This window comes from Pararge aegeria, chromosome 5 (assembly GCF_905163445.1).
Source record: "Pararge aegeria chromosome 5, ilParAegt1.1, whole genome shotgun sequence".
NCBI classification, from domain to species: Eukaryota; Metazoa; Arthropoda; class Insecta; order Lepidoptera; family Nymphalidae; genus Pararge; species Pararge aegeria.
Window position 1 is genome coordinate 2,865,308 of NC_053184.1, and position 20,092 is coordinate 2,885,399.

Consider the following 20,092-nt stretch of genomic DNA (forward strand, 5'->3'; position numbering starts at 1 on the left):
ACGGAATACGAGTATCGGCATTGATTCAAATGGTTGTTTCTACCTTTAGTGCAGTTATATACTAATTAGGTATTAAACCCTGTAGCACAAGTTACCTTTGTTACTTGGTATACTGAATTTATATCGACTAAAACATATTTTGGTACAAGGAATTAAGTTACACAAAATGTGACTGATTTGATACTCAATAGTGAGTGATCTAGCATTAAATTGCGATATGTAATGCATTAAATTGTGAAATTGGTTGGCATTAAATTGCGAATTTAGGTAGCATTTAATTGCGAAGCTGGGGGTCATTAAATTGCGATACGAGATGTTAAATTGCGAGGAAACTTATTGCATTAAATTGCGTAATAGTAGATGTTTCGTTGTTTACAGGCAACAAACAAAATGGCAATGTTTACACTTGACAAATTCGAATGTGAAGGCGAAATAGGGTCTGTTGCAGTTAGGTGGGAACGGTGGAAACGCAGTTTATACATATATTTAGTAGCAGCTGGCATTGACACAGAAGTGAAGAAAAGAGCATGCTTACTTCATTTCGGGGGCGTGGAATTACAAGAGGTTTTCTATAATATACCCGGAGCGAATGTAACGCCAGGCAACACTAACGACGGAAAGGTATTCGAAATTGCAATTCAAAAATTAGATGAGTACTTTGCTCCTAAACAAAGCAAAGGATTCGAGCGGCACCTATTTCGACTTATTAAGCAAGAACCACAGGAAAAATTTGAAAAATTTCTAATAAGATTAAGACATCAGGCAACAAAATGTCAGTTTACAAATATAGAAGAACATATAATGGAACAAATAACAGAAAAATGTTCGTCGGATGACCTTAGGAAAAAAATCTTGAAGACTGGCGACAAAATGACTTTGGATGATATTATTTCAGAGGCTAACGCATTAGAAGTTATAGAAAGACAATTAGGAAATTTTGGAGGCTAATTTCTAATTTCTTAGAAAGTCAGGAGGTAAACAAGATTATTACAAGAAGAGAGAGGAACCAGGATATAAGGAAACGTGCAGCTTGTAGTCGATGTGGGAGCACGAACCATTTTGCCCGCGATTCAAAATGCCCTGCCAAGACTAAGAGTTGTCATAAATGTGGAATTATAGGCCATTTTCAAAGACAGTGCCGAACCAGGGACGGACAGAAGAGAAAATCGGATCGAGAGGAAGAAACTCATAATAAGGATTTGAAAAAATTCAAACGAAACATTGAAGAAACTGCTAATGTAGCTTCTACGAGCAAACAATTCGACTACATCTTCAATGTAAACACGGGTCCTACAGTATCGTGTGAAATAGGCGGTACGGAAGTAAACATGTTAATAGACTCTGGCTGCAATCATAATTTAATCACGGACAGGACATGGCAATTTATGAAACGGAGCAACTCAAATGTTACTAACCAAAACAAGAACCCGCAAAAGAAGTTTGTTGCATATGGTAGTGGAACTCCATTGAAATTACTGGGAGCTTTTGATGCGGATATAAAACTAGGCAAAAGATTGGACCAAGCTACTTTTTATGTGATCTCCGGGGGTACCCGTAATTTGCTGGGCAAAATAACAGCAACCTCATTAGGAGTTCTACAAATCAATATACCAACAGCTGTTAATAATGTGGAATGGAAAGCCTTTCCTAAATTTAAAGACGTGCTCGTGGAGATCCCAATTGACAAATCAATAAAACCAGTTGCACAACCTTATCGCCGAATACCCATTCCTCTTGAAGTCAAGGTCGAGGACAAGATTAAGGAATTGCTGCAGAAGGACATAATTGAGGAGGTCAAAGGTCCTTCCAATTGGGTTTCACCGATCGTACCTGTACTAAAGGACAACGGTGAAGTTCGATTATGTGTGGACATGCGTCGCGCAAACGTGGCCATTAAACGAGAAAACCACCCACTTCCAACTATGGACCAACTGCTGCCCAAGATGAGAGAAGCAAAATTATTCACCAAACTGGATATACAAGACGCTTTCCATCATATTGAGCTTCACCCTGACTCGAGACCTATAACTACGTTTATAACTGGCAAAGGATTGTTCCGCTTCAAAAGAATGATGTTTGGCATCACCTGTGCGCCAGAAATCTTCCAAAAGACGTTGGAGAGGATTCTTTTAGGGTGTGACGGGGTGATCAACTTTATAGATGACATTCTAGTATTCGGGAAGGATAAGATGGAACACGACGACAGGTTAGAAAAAGTTTTAAAAGTATTGGATAGCTATAATGTCGTTTTAAATAAAGAAAAATGCATTTACCGAGCTAGAGTAGTCAAATTCTTAGGACACGAACTTTCAGAAAGTGGGGTTAGACCTCTAGACAAATACTTATCTGCTATCAAAAACTTTAGAGCACCTGCGACCATATCTGAATTACAAAGCTTTCTGGGGTTAGTAAATTTTGTCGGAAAATGGATCCCTCACTTAGCAACGACCACAGAGCCTCTTAAAGAGTTACTTCGGCAGAAAGCAGGAAGAAATTCCGACATTACAGGGTCGTGGAATGAAGCTCGACAAGCTGCTTTTAATAAATGAAAAGCTTCTCTTGTTGACATATCATGTCTGGGTTATTATAATCCTAAAGATAAAACCACAGTTATTGCAGATGCGAGCCCTGTTGGACTGGGAGCAGTACTAATTCAAACCAATGATGAAGGTTCTAGGATTATAGCCTATGGGAATAAGACACTAACTGAATGTGAACGTCGGTATTGTCAAACCGAAAAAGAGGCACTGGCACTGGTCTGGGCCATCGAACACTTTAATATGTTCCTTTACGGAAAAGACTTTGACCTGGTGACGGATCACAAACCACTAGAGACAATATTTGGCCCCAAGTCCAAGCCTTGTGCCCGTATCGAAAGATGGGTACTGAGACTGCAGTGTTATAGATTTAACATCAAATATAGCCCTGGTAAAAATAATATAGCCGACCCACTATCGCGACTTTGCAAGTCATCCGATGATCCTCCACTAGTGGGTGTAGACTATGTTCAACATGTGATAGACCAAGTAAAACCTGTAGCTATTCCATTACAAGAAATTATCGAATGCTCTCGTCAGGACGCGGAAATACAAGCAGTCAAAAAAGGGTCTTTACGATAATCAATGGGACGATTCAACTAAGTCTTTTAAGCTGTTTCAGAATGAGTTATGCTTCTATGAAGATATTTTGCTAAGGGGAACTAAAATTGTAATCCCGAAGAAACTGAGAGACCAAATTTTACGTATAACTCATGAGGGGCACCCAGGTGTATCAGCAATGAAAACAAGACTGAGAACTAAAGTCTGGTGGCCAAAATGCGACAAGGACGCGGAGAACTTTTGTAAGGCATGCAAAGGTTGTGTTCTTGTTTCCGCTCCTAATCCTCCTAATCCTTTAAAGAGAAGAGAGCTACCTTCAGATTCTTGGGTTGATACTGCTATTGACCTGATGGGACCATTACCTAGTAATGATTATATTCTGGTAATAGTAGATTACTACTCAGGATACAAAGAAGTAAAAATATGTCGGACGATAACAAGCTTAGAAATAATCAGCCAACTGAAAGATGTTTTCAGTAGGCTAGGCAACCCAGTATCAATCACGGCAGACAACGGACGTCAATTCACTAGTGAAGAGTTCAAACTATTTTGTTTAGAAAGAAACATAAAGTTATACAACACCATACCCTACTGGCCCCAACAGAATGGGGAAGTAGAGCGGCAGAATAGAGATATTTTGAAACGCCTCAAAATCTGTCAGGTTGAGAAGAAGAATTGGAAGGAAGCTTTGCGAGAGTATATGGTTATGTACAACAGCACCTCACACAGTGACGGGCAAAACTCCTTCGGAATTATTCTTTCGGCGACAGTTTAGAGATAAACTACCAATGCTACAAGACATGACCTACAACTCTGAAGATTTGGAAATGAAAGATAGAGATAAAGAGCAAAAGGAAAAAGGGAAGGAGTACGCGGATAGGAAGAGACGAGCAGTGAATGGTGATTTGGACATAGGTGAAAAGGTCTATCTAAGGAATATAAGTAAAAGTAACAAATTGAGTTTAAATTATGAACCAACAAGTCACACTGTCGAGTCGAACAAAAATGGAGATGTGGAAGTTCGCAATGATACAACGGGCCAAGTGGTAAGGCGAAATATTTTACATTTAAAACGAGTGGAAGGACAGTGGAAGGCAGTTGAGACAAGTGACACGGATAAAATGGGTAGTACCGAAATCGATTCTGAGTAATGGAAAGTAATTATTTAATTGATTATAAATAAGATTCTTAATCAGCAAGATACATGTGATTTTAATGAAAATTGATTTAGTTATTTTTGATTTATAAATGTAATGCCTAATGATTTGCACAGGTATAATTAAAATTGTTTGAACAACAACAACAACAACAACTAACTATTAAATTAATTTTAATATTATATAATGTATTTTAATAAAATAAAAAAAATATAATAAAGGAGGGATGTAGCATACAGGCAAATAACGCATACAAACTTACACTCTACTAACACACACATTTAAGACACCTGTCGTCTCGTATCTACACACCACGCAAAGTCGAGTGGGGAAGGGCGGAACGACTGTCGAGTCAGTCGTGTTCCGATCTCCGGACAGTGAAGACGTGGACCAGTGAGATTGTCGAGCCGATATCTACACACTGTTATTACATTATAAATACATTAGTTACTACAATCGGTTCTCTGTGTAGCATCGTAACTGAATGCTAAATAACTTAGGAGGATATCTTTGTCTGGACGTTGGTACTCAGATAATAATACAGTAAAGATACCAGACCAGATCAGTGACAGTTCGGAAACTTCAAACTAAAAAACTTCAAAGCAGTATACTGAATAACTGAAACACTTATATCTACGGATTAACCTCGCTTTCATTGAAACGCCTCCGACAAGTTTTTTGTAAGAGAATAAATGAACAAACGGTTTTCCGGTGACATAGCGCCTGTCACACAGCAAAACTCGAATTTTCCGTCACCGACGAAGTTTATTTGCACTTTGCAAACGCCGCTCCCAAAGTACGCAGTGCGGAAAAAGGCTATTTACTATCCAGGTCAGTTATTTTACATCTCATTATAATGAAGTATATTTAGTTTTGAAAGTTATTATTTCCGCTTTTCATCTAAGAGACACAGTCAGGGATCTGGCGCCGGAAAATTTGTAATTAACGTTAGGAAATGTTAATGGAAAAGTGTATAGAGATGAACTAAAAAACTTCTGCAATCATATTATAGTATTTCCAGGCTTTAATATGATTGGACAGATTTTGTTAGGATCACTATACTATGAGTATCCCGTCTGAGGCGAAGAATAAACTGCCCGGTTGGTTTTGTAGTTAACGTGTTTGATTGCGGATTACGGAGTTCGGAGAGTACGAGGTCTTATTAGAGTAGAGTAGAAAAATCTATACAACAAATCCCTCTTGCTATAAAGAGTGTATACTATAGTATACTGAGGGACATAATGACGATTTAATGCTAGTTTGATGACACTTATCATTATCAAAAGTTCTTAAGAATGCCCTGACTCTGACTGTGTTTAATGTGCCAAAACTCAGAATTGCCAAAAAATGTTTTTAATTTTTCATCCCCTCGCAAGTTAGCCCTTGACTGCAATCTCTTAATGCTTAATATCGTGTTAATGAAGTCTCAGATAGTACCCGGCTAAATTGGTAGAGGTATGGCAGTTATATTAATCCTATACCCCTATGGTTTCTACACGGCATACTGCTGGAACGCTAGATCGCTTAGCGGCACGTCTTTGTCGGCGGGTTAATAGCCACAGCCAAAGCCTTACAAGACAAAATATTAATTTTAAAAAAACTAAAATGAAAAATAATCTAGAATTCCATTTAAGAGTAGACTGTATAAAATGACACCGCTTTATTTCTCGTACAGTTAGATTCCAACGACCAAACTTCCTGGTACAATTCCGCTCACTCACTTTTTAATAAAGACAATTTCGTATAAAATAACAGGCGGTGGCATCCATAACTTTTGTTATCATAATTAAAAATAAGATGTTAAAAAGAATTGTGGGCATTATGCTAACTGCGAAACATTATGTTTAACTGTAACAATTGCACCCTTGGATATAATTTCCCTCTTTTTTTCGTTAACACCAGATTTCACCCCGGAAAGCGGGGAGGGGATAAAGCGCCGACATAAACAGAAAGCTGTTTATTTATTTAAAACAAGCAATTTAACCGTTTTGGCTTAAGAGCGAGTGAACGGTAACGCTACAACCAGTTGAATGTGTCCGAAATTATTTCTCTACGGGTCTGGTATAATATTTTTTTAACAGTTTAACTAGCTATCTCCGGCCATGCTTTTTATGGCTCAGTTCGATATAACCTCTTGCTGTCGTATGAATTTTGCGAAAAAAAAGTATACATAGACATTTTCATATGCAAATGCAACGATGTATTAAATACTCAAATCAGTCAATTGGCTACTTTTAATGTTTTGCGAAGATTAACATACAGAACGAAATTTCACATATGCTTTGTAAAATATAAATTGAGAGCTCTGGTAGTTACTTTATTAGAATTATACATTTTTCGTCAAAGATCATTTTTAATAAAGTTATACGGCATTTTTTTACATACCTATAAAAAATGTAACACTTGCAATGTTAAAGGCTTTAAAGAAAATCTCGGGGTTTTAAAATGTGATACACATGTTTCATCTCTAGAGACCCTTGCATGAATAACTTAACTTACATATTATTATAATTAAAGTCAGTATTAAGACGAGAGTTTTCTCTGTGTTACCAAGAAATCCTTATTAGTATTAAGAACGTTTTTTTGTTAAACCTATAAATACCCCCTCACTTATAAACTTTGTGAAGCGGTTTTTTAGTTACGCTATGTTTTATCTTCTTCTTTCGAATGTCAAATTACTGATGACAGATAGAGAGAAATCATTGTATAACTAATCATCAGCTACTAAAAATTATTATGTCCATAGAGTACCAGCTCTTATTCTATTCTGTAAGTCCGCGAGTGTCGTTAAAGCAGCCGCGGGTCTGAAAAGAATAAGGGAATGGAAATATATTTTAAGGTAGGCGGGAAGAAATAACAATTTTGCGGTATAATTTTCGGGACGGGCCATTTAAGCTTTTTATCAGCGGGAAGTTTGTGTGCACAGCTATCTAAACTGTGAGGATGGGAAACATTCGCCGCAGCGGACCTCTTGAATAATTTTGTGCTTCGTTAACTCTATTGTTGAAAAATCTCTAATGGTATCTCTATAGTCCTTCACTCTAAGCATTAAGCTTGGTGTTTAATCAGAAAAAATCAATAGGTTTTAAGGTTAAAAATCTTAGTACCAGCAAGCCTAAAGTTTGGCGGTTCTTTGCCTCAGAGAACACCTCAATCTCGCGGTGCCAATTTATTATAACAGTCTACTGCTGGACTAAAGGTCTGTTCCAACGTGAGGTCTGTTGACTTAAGTTGGGAGAAACCTTAATACCAAAATCATCAAGCTGGTTAGAATGGCGATAGTGTGACAGTGCGGTCACCAAGATAGTATATGAAAATGAAATGAAAATACACTTTATTGTACACCTAACATAATGAAATTATAAACAAAAATAACACTAAATATGACACACAGGGACAATGGGCGGCGTTATCGCTAAAAAGCTAACAGTACTAGCTGGTTGTAGCAGGGGACGACACCCGTGAGAAGAGAAAGGGTAGTGATAACCTATTCTGATCTACCGCCAGGATACGGCATGTTTTATTATAATCGTTAAAGCCCACCAACCCGCACTGGTGCAGCGTGGTGGGTATGTGCTTTAAAACCAAAAATGCAATCTTCTCTCTTGCAGAGAGAAGGCGTTTGTCAAACAGTAGGACGTTAAAAGGCTGAGACGTAAAAATGATCACGATGAAGTTGATTCTCGTGGTGTATGGAGACTATAGGAGGAATATCTTAATTACATTACTAGCTGTTGCCCGCTACTTCGTCTGCGTTTGATTTTGTTTTTAAAGTATTCAGTATCGCTAAACCTTAAATTAGAGGTTTGCTGCTGTCCGCTGATGAGTTCTGTCCTCCATCTCCAACTACATTCATCAGACCTACACAAAGTATGGGCAAAATTAAACACTTGTTATAACCTATACCTATACCTAACCTATAGTACAACAATAATTATTTAAATCGGTTATAATTTGTCGGAGTTATTGTGTAAAATCGTCAAACACTTTCATCCCCTCTTCCAAAGGAACCGAGCTTAATGTCGGGATAAAAAGTATCTTATATTACTTCTATTACTTCCAAGAATATGTTTACAAAGTTTCATGAGGATCGGTTAAGTAGTTTTTGCGTGAAAGCGTAACAAACAAACTTACATTGGCATTTATAATATTAGTAGGGATAGGGATAGGGAAGTAGGAATAGGGATTTCTTAAGAGACATTTACGTAAAGTTATTAGGCTTAAGATGATGATGATAAGAATAGTATTAAAATGATAAAAAAGTACTATAATCTGGTTTTTGTTTGTTTATCATCACACCTATACACAATCCAACGGCTGAACTGAAATTATGAGTTATAATAAACCAGCGACGGCTAAACATGCTCTCCGGGGCACAATTACTTATTTTATTATTTTGATTAAATACATTCAGTAATTCGGTTTACGTAATAAATTATAAAGGCTGCTTCCAGCTTCTTTAATTTTGTTCATTATCGTGATAAAACAAAACAGAAAAACTAAAGTATAAAAAATAAGCGGTGATAGCGCAGTGGTTAGGACTTCGGCTTCACTTTCGGGGGCCAAGTTCGAATCCCAGCATTAAATTTTTCTAAGTTATGTGTGTTTTAAGTAATTTTAATATCTCTTGTTTCAACGATAAAGGAAAAAAAACATGAGGAAACCTGCATGCCTGAGAGTTCTCCATAACGATCTCGAAGGCAGGCAGTCCACCAATCTGCACTGGGCCAGCGTGGTGTACGGCCTAAACCCATCTGAATGCGTTGATATGATGATATGATGAAAGTATAAATAACCATATCACTAATGTCATCTTTCCTTCCGTTGTATTGTAAATGTTTAATTATTGGTGCCTATGTTAACTTAGTACCTACTAGGCTATGAATTTGTCAAGCTAATGCTTAGTTCAACCGTGTAGGCTTAAAGTGGTATAGCCTTCAGCTAAATTAATCGGTATTATACGCTGTGTTCTCTTGAAATTAATTTATCGGAATTTATTTAATGATAACTTTTTTATAATTTCGTTCTGCGTCCGCAGAACTCAAATATTAACCAAGTGAAATAGATTTTTTTTTGAAAATTTATCACTAAAGTGAGTTAATAAATTGTAATAGGTAATTAGTTACTTTGTCTACTCTTATATTATTTAAAGCTTATATTTTTTTTAAAGATTTATACAAAAGACATATTTCGTATTTATTTAATTTAAATCGGTTATATTATATTTTTATTAAAGTGTTTCATAAATAATTATATTAACTTTATCCGAATACATCTAATATTCGGGGGAAATTAATATATTTATTTATTAAAGAAACTGATTTCTTTTAAGGCACTGGTTTATAAAAAAGCTTTATTTATTGATTTCTGGGGATTCATTTATTATTTTTAAAATTCATTAACCTGTATTTCTCCATTTTATTGATCGTAGTACCACATACCGTTTGTAAAACGAATTCAGGGTTTTATCATCTTTGGCACAGTTGTGCAGTTTGCAGACATTGTATTTGTGATTGGTTCGCTTTCAAAGTATGCGTTCAGAGAGTAAATACAGATTTTATATCTTATTATATAACAGGTACTAAAGCACAACTTTAAATTTAAATTATTTGGTAATAAGGTATTTGGTAAAGTCGGAAGGAAGAAAATTAGATATAAAATCAATGTCAGTGTTTTTTACCATTGATTTAATATCTTACTATGTTTTTACCTACACTTGGAGGGCATAATAATATATATTATATAACAATTTCAAAAGAATATCTCCTAAGAATAAGAAGAAGAGAAAGATAAGATGATAGACATGTCATAAGGTTCTTATAAGAATTACTCCTTTTTGACTTTCATTTAAATAAATATTTGCATTCATAGTATAATGTATACAGCAAGGTATATGGTACTTATATGTTTGTTACCGTTTCCTTGTATATCCAGAACCAGAAACTGAAATCGTGTAAATATTTTCGAATCGAATCGAATCATCAATCGAATTTTACCATTCCATTTTCCATTGTCTCTCATAAGTTTATAACTTAACACGTTATTATTTTCCAGGACCCATGAGTACAACTCCAGAAATGCCAACGGCAGCAGACATGCAGCTTGCAGCAGCCGTAGGATCTAAAGGTAAATAATAACAGATACATAAACCTAAAAATAAAATTACCCCACTTCAATCTCTCTCAGACAAGAAACACTTACGCTGTTTCTAGAATTCATCACTCTCCACTAAAATGTTATGCAATGATTGTTCACATTAAAAGAAAAGTAAAAAAAAATAGAGAAATAAATACAGTGTAGTGCACATGAATTCATTCATTATTTAATATTGATTTGACATAACTTATCCATATTTTTTTTCTAAACAATATTCAAATACCAAACTACAGAATAATTAATTCATTAAAAATGTCGTTTAATTTTAAATTGATTAAAATTTATACCCCAACATTCAATGATGTACATTCCATCGAATTAATTATTTAACCAGATGTAATAATTAATAATCAAAAGTTCATTAATTGAATATTTGTTTTAGCATTACAATAATTAAACACTGATTAATTTTCGAATATAATCTATCTGTCTATTTTCATTTATAAAAAAGTTTGTTTGTTTTAATACAACTCGCAAATTATTAATGTTTCTTGTATATTATGACAGCCACATTTTTAATAAAGGCTGTTACATCACGCATCAACCTATAGCTGGCGAGGTAAAAAAAATATTCGGTAGCTGTACGCGGTCGAAGTCATTTAAAAGATTTTGACGACCTCCAGGCGCAGTAATAAGCGCTATGATCTTCTCAGGTCCCGAGTTCGATCCTAGGTGGGGGCATTTTGGATATTTATAATTTAAGAATTTCCTCTGGTCTGGTCTGGTGAGAGGCTAGTTACCAGCCTACCAACAAAGACATGTCGCTTCGCGATTAACGTTCCAGTAGAAACCATAGGCAGTTATATAACTGCCATACCTCTAACAGATTAGTCCGCTACCATCTTAGACTGCATCAAATGGCATTGCAGTCAAGGGCTGAGTTGTAGTGGGATGAAAAAAAAAATCTTCATATTATGCACTGTAATGAGGAAGCGGATGGAATAGCTTTAAGCACACATTTCGAAGTCACGATCATTTATTCATCAAATTTGCCCCTATCATAACCGAGTAGACGGAGTGGTTTCAAAACTCTTCGTAAATATTTGATATTGAGTTCAACGCCCACCCTCTGTTTTCTCAGAACGTTTTCAACGGCGCTGACTTTATTTTACCAATTAGAGCAGTAATTAAACTTTATTAGTTAAAAAATAAAAGGCCTTACGAACTGACCATTTATTTTGATTAAAAAAAATATTAACTGGCTATCAAAATCATCTCTTTCTTCAATTGAAAATGGATAAAAATAACTAGAGTTTAAAAATTAATGTTAGTTATACAACGGTTCATTATTTACTGTCTCTTAGACTTATCTGAGTAACCAAACGCTAATGGTTTTTAAGCAAACCACTGCCATAGTTTTAACTAAAAAAAACCGATAAAGCGGTAGCATACTCCCGTCACTTATTTAACGAATTGTAAAGGTACGCGTCGCGTAGCGTATGTACTATGCGCGCGTCGGTTTTTTATCTTCAATAGGGTTGCCATAAGAAAACGCTTAAAATGTATGGAAAATAAATATGCTTTTTTGGATTAAATATTTTTACAGGATGATTCCTTATGAAATGTACTGACTTTTTCCTAGTTTTTTATTAATTGGGCATACATTTATATACTCCTGTGGTGAGTAAACTTCTTATAAGGTATTGGGTTTATCTGGCTATAAATGTAGATTTACAGCCAGTATATATAGTTTGGAAATTATTGTTGTTAACCCATCACTTTCAGTAACTTGTAGTAACTAACCTACGATGATGTACGCTCGGCTTATTGGAGAAACGCGGTGGGTTAATGCTTTGAATATCCCTTTTATCGGGAAAGGGACCTGTGACATTGATAGCAAGATGATGATAATTATAAATGCCATATTTATTTTTCATCACGTCGTGATCTACGTTCCATTGTAAGATAAATCTAACGAAAATTCGAGTAAAAGATTTAACGTTATCATTCTTATCATTTTTATAAAGTCCATTTATATGCCCTTCAAAAGTGATGAAAGCCCGCTTCGGCGTTCCTATCAGAAATTCCAAGATCGAGCCAGGCACGCAGCTCTTACTTTTTGGAGCTATGTGCGTTTTTAATTAAATTTATTACTTGATTTTAACGGCGAAGTAAAACATCGTAAAGGAGTATTTTGCCTGACAGTTCCCCAAAATTTTCTCAAAGTGTGTGGAGACCACCAATCCGCACTGGGCCAGCGTGGTGGTCTACGGCCTAAACCGTTATCATTGTGGGGGGAGACCTATGCCCTGTAATGGGTTGAAATTATACTTATGAAGATGATATACCTAAAATAATCAAAGCAGGATTTGAAATAGAACATAACTATATAATTGGATTTCTACACAACATCATAACGAAATAGGTACACTTGATCTATTAAAAAATCTAAACTGAGTATTGAATCCAATATGCAAACATGACGGATATAAGGGCATAATCTAGCGTATAAATTTAATACGGAGAGATATTTATTCATCAAATATGCTCCCAATCATGACCAAGTAAATACGAAACGTTGGTTTTGAAATTCTCTATAAATATTTGATATTGAAGTCAAAGCTTTCCTCTTTAGAAACGGTGTCGGTATTTTACAAATTAGCAATTACACTGTATCTTTATGTACTCGTATCCTTCTTGATATTATAATCGATATAATACAATGCAATAAACAAATAGTTTTTTTGACATAAATATAATAACATAAATCATCCTTTCAAATATGGTTAGTCAAATTTTTTATATTAAACTAAGTTATGAGTATCTTACGAAATGAAATGAAATATTTATTTTGCTAAATATGGGTTAATTATTGGTGTTTAGGATACGTTGGAACTTTATAAAGTTCCAACATATTCTGTTAATACATCAACATGCAAAATTTAGACATTAAGTCATATTAATAATAATCTTATTTGTTATCAATTATATAAAATAATGTTCTGAGATTTATAGTGTCATATTAGATCATACGATAAGATTTCAATCAGGGCTCTGTTATAAAAATAAAAGCTAAACTGTTTATTGTTTCGAGTCCTTCCAAAGTGATATTATAAACAATACTTAAAAGTTTTAATAATGTAAAACAATTATTAAACCATTGTATTACAGTTTAAACTGCCTTAAGTAAAACTACGTGTTTTTACACAGAACAAAATTATATACATACTTTACAAAATAATTTTTAACAGAAAAAAACCGACTTCGGTAATAAATTTTACACCATCACATTAAAATTCACTTTGGTATAAATTAAGCTTGAATACTATATAATGCTCTTAGTTAATACTTCAAGCTTTCAGTTCCGAAAAATTGCAATTAATTCTAGCTTAAATTATTTTTATCTTTTTAAAAAATTGCAATTATTTTTAGCATTTTATATCAAATTTAGGTAACTGACCCCGATAAACTGAATACGTCTGCGTAACTCTTTCGATTGTACCTAAAGTATGATGATATCTTGTGTTATTGCGTAACCAACATACCGACGACCGAGTGGCGCAGTGGGCAGCGACCCTGCTTTCTGAGTCCAAGGTCGTGGGTTCGATTCCCACAACTGGAAAATGTTTGTGTGATGAACATGAATGTTTTTCAGTGTCTGGGTGTTTATCTGTATATTATAAGTATTTATGTGTATTATATTCATAAAAAAATATTCATCAGCTATCTCAGTACCCATAACACAAGCTACGCTTACTTTGGGGCTAGATGGCGATGTGTGTATTGTCGTAGTATATTTATTATTATTATTATTATTAATGTATTTTTATGCGATAGCTGCAATCGCAGTTTATTTTGTCCTTTTTGAAAAGTTCCACAAAATAAAGGAGTTATACCCGAACATACGTAAAGTCGCTTAAAAATAACGTTAATTTTATTTTTATTGTTTTGTTTATTACTCCGATATCCTAGAACCCCTTTACAATTTGTGTCATATATCATTATTAGTTCCACTAGGCACAAATTCTTAGGCCTTAGCCCCCTTCAGATTGTGGGAGGAGACCTATACAAAAAATGTATAACGTAGCAAATGATGCAAAAATGATCCTAAATTAAAAATGTAAGATCAATCCCTTTGTTGAATGATTCTTGATAATAATATATTTTGGTATTGAACTCGACACTAACCCTCTGTTTACTTCGACCCTTCAGACAGCGTCGATTTTATTTTACCAATTAGTTCAGTAATTAAAGACAAGCTGGAAGATTAAATTTCACTGTCTAAGCTCTCGGGGGAATATTTAATTAGATTCTATGAATAGACAGTAGACACTGAATATAACAGGCTGATTGAAGCTTGATTACACTAAGTGGACGAACGGCATCAAGCAAATCACTGGAAGATGTTAAACGTACTGGCACAAGAACGTAGAAGTGTGGAAATCACTACAACAAAAATATTTTTTTTTTAATTTATAACATACAAGCGTACCCAGCCCGCTTCACCGGGCTAGATTTTGCTTTATTTTATTTAATCAATAAACTTACATCATTAAATTTTTAATTTAAGTCTCATAATATATTAAATCATTTATTTCTCTCCGTATTCATTCTCTTCTATTCTCTTCTCGAGCGGGTGAAGATCATTTTCTACACTCATGTACACCCAACAATAGAATATAATCATAGTAAATAAAAGCTGTATTTGACAGTTTGACAGTTCAAAAATAGGAGTGCTCCGCTCGTCACCAAACTTTACATGATTACTTGCCAGGTCAATCCGGAGATTCTTTGAAAGTTTCATTGAAATCGGTCCAGCCGTTTCGGAGCCTATACGGAACATACCCACACACTTTTTACACTTCTTTTATATATATATATATATAGATTAAAAATCATTTTACCGGCCCACTACAAGGCATGTGTCTTCTTGTTAATGAGCAGAGTTTAGACCTTAGTCCATCGTGGCCAAGTGCGGATTAGTAGACTACGCGCACCTTTGAGAACATTATGTAGAGCTATCAGGTATGCAAGTTTCCTCTGCATAATATTATGTACACGACGACAAAGAACATGAGTATGAGATTTGGAATTTTAATAAGTTTCCTATAATAGATTTAATGATTCTCGTTTTCTTTTATTTTATAATCATCTCAGAACAAAAGTAACTGTGTCATTTCTAGTAGTTCTTTGACATGTACTTAAGATTATTATTTTATTTTCCGATTAAATTTTTAATCATCCCTTTTCATTTTATATCGAGTAATTTTAAATTTCATCCTTAATTACTAACCTGTTGGGGGCATAAGATTTATATCAAATCAATATCCCTAAAGTTCCTACGCGGCATCGCGCCGGAACGTTAAATTATGCTTGGCGGCACGTCTATACCGCTTTGTGGTCTTTATCGCTACATCCATAATCTCGCATCAGACCAGACCAGAGAAAATGTAAAAATATAAATAAATAAATATACTTCGACAATACACACATCGCAACCTAGGCCCAAAGTAAGCGTAGCTTGTGTTATGGGTACTAAGATAGCTGATGAATATTTTTTTATGAATATAATACACATAAATACTTATAATATACAGATAAACACCCAGACACTGAAAAACATTCATGTTCATCACACAAGAATTTTCCAGTTGTGGGAATCGAATCCACGACCTTGGACTCAGAAAGCAGGGTCGCTGCCCACTGCGCAACCCGGCCGTATAAATTCCCAAATTGACTCTCCCTAAAACCTCCACTCCTAAGACCACAGCACACAGCTAAATAATTTAATGATATTACTTAATGAAACTATTTCTTAATGATACTTATCTTAGTAATCTATTGTTACAGGAACAAGTTTTTACACTGCACTGTCAACGGTCCTGCTGCCCACTTTAGCTCAATTATTATTGGTATTATAATCATCGATGGAAATAATAATATTAAAGGTACTGTAGATATTTCTTAACACAATATATCTTCTAAAATACGCTATTGGTGCAAACTTAGCAAACGGAATCAATCACCTTTATTACAAAAGCAAATTGAGTAATATATATTAAATTATATTTTTAAAAACGCAATATGGTTATTTTCTTCGGATAGTAAATTTCATTTCAGTTTCATTTTATTTCTTACTATTTCCTAATTTTTTATTCGTTGTTTTTGTAACCGACGGAACACAAGTTTACAAAAGAAGATTTATTATAATATGTCAATTTAATCTAATATCGTAGCGTTTTAGTTTAACAGCACATTTATCTGCAAATAAAATTTTATTTTTGTTGATTACTGATTATGGCTAGTTAGGTGGAAATGGCTTATTTTGGATGCTAACATAACCCGTGTTGCTCTGTATTCCTAATTTTTTCTTTGCTTTTGTAAAATGATATTATATATCTACACTCTGCTATTATATATCAACCCTAAAACAGAATATACAGATATATTAAATGTATATGCATTGCGTGTTAATTAAAAATATCTTTAATTTGTATATGTTTAATCTATAATCACACTTTAATAAAATTATTTCTCTTGTTTCAGATATTCAACCCGCAAGAAACAATTTGTAATAATGTGCGTCTAAGTGATTTATAGGTCTCTAGTCATATAATTGTCCAAAGTTACACCAAAAGCGTGCGTACTCGGAGAGTGTTCAAAATAATTTCCCTCACTAAAAGTTTAGCTTATATGTGTAATACCCGCTAAGACCCGTTATTATATGATAAATATAATTTACCAACTAGCACGAGTGAGCAATGAGAGCTGGAATGCTACATACCGTTTACAGTAGGTCTGGCCACTGTGGTTTATCTCCAGGGAGATTTTCCAAAAACGCGGGAGCTATTTTAGTTTACAGATGCGCTCTCTATTCCTTCACTATCATAGGCATTAGGGACGGCAGCTCCAACACGAAAGAAAGTGATCTGGCGCAGGACCGAAAATTGAACGTGCCCACCGAAGCCCGGGGGTGAATGTGTTAGTAGAAAAACCGAATACTATTCATTGACCTGATCCGGGGATTGAACCCAGGGCCTTCGTGTAAAAACTGAAGCTACTTTAACTTCGGGTTTTACAAAAATACAATGCTCGTGTGGCCGATGGTAATAATCTCATTGAATGCGACGAATAATACAGAGTACATAGAGTCAATTTATTTGTATACTCATTGAGAGTACCGGCACGCAAGCAAAGCCGTGCTACTGCAGGCATCTCGTTCAGAGCGGGGACTCTGCACTTCTCCACACGGCACACACTCATGTCCGCTCTATAAATAAGTATTATATTTTAACATGTTGAAAGACTGTGTCCCCTCCGTCTTATGTAATCTAGATAGATTCTAGTTGCCACTGCCTAGACCGCCTACATAAAATGGGTTTAGGCTAGGCTAAATTGAAGACTACCACGGTTTTCTGGATATCTCCAACCAAACCAGGGAACCAAGTACCTAAGAACAAAAGTCAACTTTCATCGATTGATGACAAGTAGCATTTTAACTATCATTGCTAGCAAACATGCTAGTTGGTCTGTAGGTTATAACCAAATTGTACAGCTCTATGACGTGAATTTTCATTGAATATTTTTCTTAACAAAAAAAAAACGATTGTAAATAGTGATCTCTATTAAAATAAATTGTATAAATGATGTTGTAGATAGTTCATTATTGGGCCTAAAGTTGGACGTTTTTTCACTAGACATTTTATTTGTTGAATTAAACTGAATATCTGAAAGATATTTTTTTTTAGTGTAAAGATGCAGATGTAATTTGCTTATTACTTGTTAAATGTTTAAGCAATCACATGAAACCTAATATATGCGTACAAGATGGTCACGTGGTTGACAGTATTATCAGACAATGGCGTCTATTTAATATTCTTGGGTGTTTCCTAAAGTTCTAGACCAGTATTAGCCTTAGTACAAGATTTACTCACTCGCAATCGATGTGCTGTTTTCGCATAGCAAACTCTGTATCTTCAAAGCAAAATGGACTTGATGCCCATGACGCGATGAGCCGTGAATTTTATTTTACAGGCGTTGTGTTAAAACCTCGAGCTACAGAATAGTAAGTAAATTTGAGCTTTGTACTCCGATGTTTAAGTATTTCCATACTCGCAAACGACTTTTTGATTGCGAGCGACCAAATCTTATACTACAACCGACATTGAGCAAAAACAGATTCGCGAATTTGGTTTCAAGCATACATTAACCGATACTTGAAAACAGGTTCTTAGCTTGATGTCGGTTTTTAATACAGTACTCAGAGACGAATGATGTTTAGAGATTGAATAGCTTTAAGACCCCCAACGTCCGGGCTATGTCGGTAACTCTAGTTCTTCTATGGATCTCCTCATTTCTGATTTGATCACGTAGAGATACTCCTAACATAGCTCTTCCCATCGCCCGCTGAGTAACTCTGAACCTTCTTATGAGGCAGCTCTCTCCATCGCCCGCTGAGTGACTCTGAGCCTTCTTATGAGGCTTCTTATGTCAGTTATAATAAAAACATACCCCTGATCCGTTTCTGTACAACATTGAAAACTAAAGCTCTTGGCGGCACGTCTTTATCGTTAGACGGAAAATAGTCAAGGCCGAATATTCCCACTCGTAGCCATTGATGGCTAAATTTAGTGTAGGCCACATGGAATTAATTTGCGACATGCGTCGTTCTAATACATTATTACTCAAAGGATTATGGGGCTTGCATTACGCGATTTCCAGGACATGATTAAGTGTGACATCGTTATCGTAAATCGTGACTACATGTAGATTATATACAAGGATGGTAGCCCGATAATTATCGTAAAGAAAGGTTGATTATCGATTATTTCTTTTATTTAATTTAAATTTTAAATGCCATACTTCATTTTAAGTTTCTTAATAGGTATGTGTTATTAAATTATATTTTAGAACTTTTCTTTTTTTTTTTATAGTTATACAATATAATCCTTGAATATTGTAACTTTTGTCTTTTTGGGCAGTCGCGTAAAAATAAAGCCAATGAGAAGGGAAGGGAAGAACTTACGAGCGAACCAAACCGTTGGTTGAACATGTAAGCGTAGCAAAGGTCAAGGATGCATTTGCATCTTAATGACTGTCGACGTAGCCTGTCTAAACAGACACGCTACGTCGACAGTCATGTACATGTACATGTTATGTAGCTCGCGAATCTTATATGTACGATATAAAAAAAAATATATTGAATTGTACTATCCTCTTCTCCCCTCAGCGAGATCGTTCTGTAGGGAGGTGTTTAATCTTTAGAATGGGAAATGAGGTGTTCACCAATCAATACGACTGACACAAGTGGCTCGTACCTATCGAGCTGGGAGTACCCTTAGTGTGAGTTAAGCATGCTCCCAATCGAATACTCGTTGTCGAATATCGAAATATTGGAACTTCAGAGTAAAACGCAACTGTTGTTATTGTTTTCACCCGCAGTGATCGATTACTTGTTACGACTAGGCTTTACTTTCGGGGGTACAAACTTTGATCATCTCTAACATTGTTTCGAGGTTACGGCCGATTGGCGCATTGGGCAGGGACCCCGCTTTTTGAGCCCAAAGCCGTGAGTTCGATTCACAACTGGAAAATGTTTGTGTGATAAACATGAATGTTTTTCAGTAATATTTTTCATATTCATAAAAATATTAATCAGTCATCTTAGTATCCATAACACAAGCTACGCTTACTTTGGGGCCTGTGTATTTTGGTAGTACATTTATTTATTTATTTAAAGCA

The 20,092-nt window shown here is 35.1% G+C and overlaps 1 protein-coding gene across 1 annotated transcript in view; it reads left to right on the forward strand.

Moving 5' to 3' along the window:
- The window catches only part of LOC120623903, a 40,598-nt gene extending 23,586 nt beyond the window's left edge, over window positions 1–17,012 (forward strand). Inside the window, exons 5-7 of the mRNA XM_039890192.1 lie at window positions 10,310–10,381; window positions 16,202–16,299; window positions 16,898–17,012. Coding sequence (XP_039746126.1) covers window positions 10,310–10,381; window positions 16,202–16,272 — 143 coding nt within the window. The 3' untranslated portion in view covers window positions 16,273–16,299; window positions 16,898–17,012. The remainder of the gene's footprint in view (window positions 1–10,309; window positions 10,382–16,201; window positions 16,300–16,897) is intronic.
- Window positions 17,013–20,092: the final 3,080 nt, after the last annotated feature.